General features: G+C 36.4%; 1 protein-coding gene across 1 annotated transcript in view; it reads right to left on the reverse strand.

The window, feature by feature from the left end:
- Positions 1-1687: 1687 nt before the first annotated feature.
- Positions 1688-5944, reverse strand: part of LOC107701867 (gastrula zinc finger protein XlCGF8.2DB-like) — an 11987-nt gene continuing 7730 nt past the window's right edge. The window contains exon 2 of the mRNA XM_016504006.1: positions 1688-3239. Within this exon, the coding sequence (XP_016359492.1) occupies positions 2143-3234 (1092 nt within the window). The 5' untranslated portion in view covers positions 3235-3239 and the 3' untranslated portion in view covers positions 1688-2142. The remainder of the gene's footprint in view (positions 3240-5944) is intronic.

Here is a 5944-nt window from a genome sequence, read left to right on the forward strand (position 1 = left end):
TCACGCACTCACACAGAGACACTCTCACACTCTCACACTCTCTCTCTCACACACACACACGCACACACACACACAGAGAGATATATGAATACTCAAGTTGAAGAATTCTGTTGTTTCAGGTTTCTAGATTCCAGGTTTATGTTTATCATTGTCATATACATTTTGCATTCTGCGCTTTTTACGTAGATTTCAAGTATTTTATTTCATACAATAATACATTTCAATCCTCTGTTGAAAAAAAAAATAGAAACCATCACATAATTTGTAATGGTTTGACTGGTTATAATGAAAATTGTTTTCAATGGAAACTGTAATGGCTCCTGTTGGTCTCTACCGGTAATTGGTCACTTTCTGTTCATGGCTTTTGTTAAATCCACTAAATCCTAATATAATATGTCCCAAAACACACTACAGGAAACCATTATTTAAAGGTTTTAATGGTTAAAAGTTGATGGTTTGTAATGGTATTTGAAGTGGAAATCATTCAAATTTCTGTGATGGTTTCTATTAGTTTTGTCAGCAGGGTCACCATGGGTTTTGTGATGTTATTTGCCATAAATGCAATAGGATTGATGTAATATTGTGAGATAGTAGCGACTGTTTGTAGTTGTGGTGGGCCTATTTGGAAGAAAATCCAGGGCTGTTTTTTACTCCCAGTCCGTCCTTGAACCCACTAGATGCGGACGCATGTTTAGAAAGCTATGTAAAATGAATGTAAGTTCAACTTTTAAAAAACATGTCTCGAGACTTTATGGCGGTTTTCCCCATCCCACTGCATCTCAAGTTTTTAAATGAATAAAGTACTCTTTGTGATTGGTTTTCAGTCCTTTGTATTAAACTATACATACATGCATGATGCCGTTTTGTTTCTAATTGTTTAAGCAACTTTATTAATTATAGATGGTTTATAAACATTATTTTAAACGTTATGCACTTTTTTCAAAGATTGTCGTGTTATTTTATTATGCTTTGAAGAAACGTGCATATTTTGTTCGATGCGCCCTGTTGTGGCCTCAGGAGAGAAGCCAAAAGCTTTTTTCCCCCTCTAACTGAAATTATGCCTTTTAAATTTGAATATAATTGGAATATTGATAAGTAAAAAAATCGAATTTAGTTTTTTCAGCCATTTTGACAGCCCTAATCCAATGTTTAAAGGGTTAATTCACCCAAAAAAGAAAATTAGCCCACATTTTACTCACCCCCAAAGCATCCTAGAAAAGAATATGCACATTTGTATGTATACAGTACATTTATTTGTGTAGAAATGCATTACATGCAAAAAGAAAATTCATATTTGCATATCAACTTTTACACATTTTTTCCCATGTAAAGTCATATTAGTTTAAGCAAACTGTATCGCTATATAAGAAATTCTAAACTAATAAGAAATTCAAATTTGGTGTGAACAAACCTGTACAGAGGGAGCTGAATTATAAAGTTTATAATTCTAGAATTGAGCCAAAGTGACTGAGAAAAACTGAAAGTGAACTGTAAATGAAAAGCAAAATGCATTAAACATTTCAGTATTTCATTGAAAATGGTATCATGTAAATACCCCCAAAACAAATTAATGCCTTAAATGCCTAAAAGTGGACAAAATATCATGAAAAAACACAATCACGAAGGAAAAAAATGGAAAAACGAAATAATAATAACAATAATTATTATTATTATTAATAACGACAGAAATAGACTTGTGATTTTTCACTTTCTCCACCTTGCAACTGAGGTCTAAAATTAAGTCAGAATCAGCCTAATGTCTATTTACCTCAGGAATAATGTCAAGATTCTGAGAGAAAATGCACTTTTAAATATGGATGTAAATATTGCTTCACTTTATTTCAGTCACAGTTTCTGCTATATTTTCTGTATCGAGTACTCGTCTGTGTTAAAGCTCTTCCTTCCCACACTCACAGTACAGAGTTTTCACTCTCTCAAGCATTATTTTCTTGTGCCTTTTTAAAGAGTCAACCCTTGGAAATCTCCGTCCAGATCAGTTCAATTTCCTCACAGCAGAGTGAGAGCGATGAGGATGAGCTCTGAGTCCAGCTTTCCATTTAAAACTCTTCTCACACAGATGACTTCGCTTTAGTATGAATTCTCATGTGACTATTAAATTCTTGTTTAAAGGTGAAACACTTTTCACACAGAGCAAGTAAAAGGCTTTTTCCCAGCATGAATTAACATGTGACTCTTAAGGCATTCTTTACGTTTGAAAGTGTTTCCACACTGAGAGCAGGTGAAAGGCTTTTCTGAAGAGTGAGTTATCAAATGAACCTTAAGGTGTCCTTTCTGAACAAAACTCTTTCCACACTGAGAGCAGGTAAAAGGCTTTATTCCAGCATGAATTAACATGTGATTCTTAAGGCATCCTTTACGTTTGAAAGTGTTTCCACACTGAGAGCAGCTGAAAGGCTTTTTCCCACTATGAATTATCATGTGATTGTTAAGGCTTGCTTTACGTGTGAAAGTGTTTCCACACTGAGGGCAGGTGAAAGGCTTTTCTGTAGAGTGAATACGCACATGCTCATTAAGTTTTTTTTCCAATGAGAAACTCCTTCCACACTGAGAGCAGGTGAATGGCTTTGTGGAAGAGTGAATAAGCACATGATCATTGAGTTGATTTTTCTGTGTAAAACTCCTTCCACACTGAGAGCAGCTGAAAGGCTTTTTTGAAGAGTGAGTTACCAAATGAATCTTAAGGTGTCCTTTCTGCACAAAACTCTTTCCACACTGAGAGCAGACAAAAGGCTTTATTCCAGCATGAATTAACATGTGATTCTTCAGGCTTCCTTTACATGTGAAAGTGTTTCCACACTGAGAGCAGCTGAAAGGCTTTTCCCCACTATGAATTATCATGTGATTTTTAAGGTTTGCTTTACGTGTGAAAGTGTTTCCACACTGAGGGCAGCTGAAAGGCTTTTCTGAGGAGTGAACAAGCACATGATCATTAAGTTGTTTTTTCTGTGTAAAACTCCTTCCACACTGAGAGCAGCTGAAAGGCTTTATTCCAGCATGAACTAACATGTGGTACATAAGGCTTCTTTTATGTTTGAAATTGTTTCCACATTCAGAGCAGGTGAAAGGCCTTTCAACTTCTGTTATCTGAATGTTGCTTTGTGAGCAACTCTTTTCAGTTTTGGAGCAATTCATTGATTGTTCTTCAGCATCTTTCTGATCCTGATGGTTCTCCTCCACTTCGTTCAGATCTTGTCTTTCCTCTTTCACTTTCATCAAGCCTAAAATGAAAACATTAAAATTATGAGAATCAATTTGGGACAATTGGAAAATATGAAATTAGGATATGTTTCCAAGTCAATAATAACATTATTTTATCATTCTGTTAAATATTTTAATTTGGCAGTCAACCAGTAATGAAATTAAAATTGTATGGCCTATGCAAATGTGACGTTGATGCATCCAACATGAAAGAAATGCCCGCGCTCACTTGTCAAGACATCATAAGCAAGTCGTAACGGCAATGCGCTGTCATTAACAGTTGGTGACATCCTCAGAAAACCTCTAAAGCATTACATTTAAGTGAAAATCAATAGCAGGTAAATACAGTGTGATGTGTGTTTTGAAACCAGCAAAAATCGTAATATAGTGATGGGAGGGATGTTCATTTAGTGTTTTTTTCCCCCCTGGAGATTAATCAATGCCACTTAACCGATAATTAACTGTTAACTGGCAAGATTATGTTAACTCACAATTAAATCAGAATTGACATTAAAAATATCAAAAATTTGTTTTCCAGGGATTTAGTTTTACATTTAATTACAAGTAGTTAATAGCAGCATAAACAACAGTACATCAGGATTCACACATCTTCACATCAAGCATCTGCAGCACTTCTGAAAAAATAATTAATATACAAATATATACAAAAGTTAAATAGGCCTATATGTGGAATATATTTACATTTACATTTAGTCATTTAGCAGATGCTTTTATCCAAAGCGACTCACAAATGAGGACAATGGATGCAATCAAAATCAACAAAAAAGCAATATGCAAGTGCTATAACAAGTCTCAGTACACGTAGCAAGTTTTTTTTATTTTTTATTATTATATAATAAAAAGAAAACAGATAGAATAGAAAAAGAATATAGCAAGCTAGTGTTAGAGGCCTTTTTTGCTTTTGTTAATTGTATAATAAATAAAAAGACATTAGATAAAGTACAAAAAGATTAAAGAAGCTAGTGTTAAGTGTTTTTAAAGAATATAATTATAATAGAGAGTGCTAGAGTTGGAGGGTTAAATAAAGATGGAAGATATGTGTTTTTAGCCAATTCTTGAAGATGGCTAAGGACTCAGCTGCTCGGACTGAGTTAGGCAGGTCATTCCACCAGGAGGGAACATTTAATTTAAAAGTCTGTGAAAGTGATTTTGTGCTTCTTTGGGATGCACAATAAAGCAACGTTCACTTGCAGAATGCAAGCTTCTAGAGAGCACATAAGTCTGAAGTAATGAATTTAGGTAAAGGGGTGCAGAGCCAGTGGTGGTTTTGTAGGCAAACATTAATGCCTTGAATTTTATGCGAGCAGCTATTGGTAGCCAGGTGTGACATGCATTATTTTCAGCTCATTAAAAATGTATCTTGCTGCTGCGTTTTGGATTAATCGTAAAGGTTTGATAGAACTGGCTGGAAGACCTGCCAATAGAGCATTGTAATAGTCCAGGCTGGACAGAACAAGAGCTTGAACAAGGAGTTGTGAATCAGCTGATCATCAATCATAACTCCAAGGTTTCTGGCTGCTTTTGAAGGAGTTATGGTTGATGTGCCTAACTGGATGGTGAAATTGTGATGAAACTATGGCTTTGATGGAACCACAAGCAGTTCTGTCTTGGCAAGGTTGAGTTGAAGGTGATGGCCCTTCATCCAACAAGAAATGTCTGTTAGACAAGCTGAGATGTGAGCGGCTATCATCGGATCATCAGGATGGAATGAGAGGTAAAGTTGAGTGTCAGCAGCATAGCAGTGATATGAAAAGCCATGTTTCTGTTTCTAGTGATGCCATGTAGACACTGGTTCAAGATGGCGCCGAGCATGGCAGCCGTGTTGCGAGCTCCGAGAAAACTCTGCAGTTTTTCGTTTGTTTTACTTGTTATTTTGTTGTTCTACGTGTTGGATGTTGTTAGTATAACTGTCTACGATAGACACACGCTTTTAAACATTGGCTCCTACGTCGCGCAACGCAAACCGGACTTTGAGTTCTTGAACGCCGGCGCTCTGTTTACAGACACTTGATATGATTCTTTAGGGTCTTAATGAAAAGTCTATAACATACTAGGGTAAATCAAATTTCTAATATTTGTTGAATTTAAAATAAATATCCACATTCGAATGCAAAAACGCTACATTCGAATTTTAGGTGTGCGTCAGGCAGACTTATCAATGGTGCACAAGATGCAATGACAATGTAGGTGTCATTGCCTTTTAGGGTGCTTTCATACCTGGCCTGTTGTTTCGGAACCTGGCACATTTCCCCCCTTAGCTCGGTTCGTTTGGGCATATGTGAACACTAGTGCTGTGTTCAAAATATCGATACGACGATGTATCATCACAGAGATTTGACGATACGAGCATCGATACAGCTGGCCCTGTATCGATATTGTGGCACGTGTGCAGCAGTGGACCGCGCTTAATTTGTTTAAAATTTTACAACGTTTAAAATTGAGTAGAAAATTGCGAGGTTTCTAAAAAAGAATGAATAGAGCATATATAGGCTACAACAAGGTTTAATCTGGCCGCAGAGGAACTCAACTGGGTTGCTTGATATGAAGAGACGTAATCCCCAAAACAGAGCTTCACACTTGCGCTGTTCGGCCGCAACGTGATCTGTGTGTGTGACTGAACTTAATATATAACTGCTTCTGTTTCACACAAATGCTGGCACAGACGTGCATGTTCGGCTAGAGTCGCTTTGAACTCGTGCATCTT

This window comes from Sinocyclocheilus anshuiensis, unplaced genomic scaffold, assembly GCF_001515605.1.
Source record: "Sinocyclocheilus anshuiensis isolate Anshui unplaced genomic scaffold, SAMN03320099.WGS_v1.1 scaffold430, whole genome shotgun sequence".
In the NCBI taxonomy this organism is placed as follows: domain Eukaryota; kingdom Metazoa; phylum Chordata; class Actinopteri; order Cypriniformes; family Cyprinidae; genus Sinocyclocheilus; species Sinocyclocheilus anshuiensis.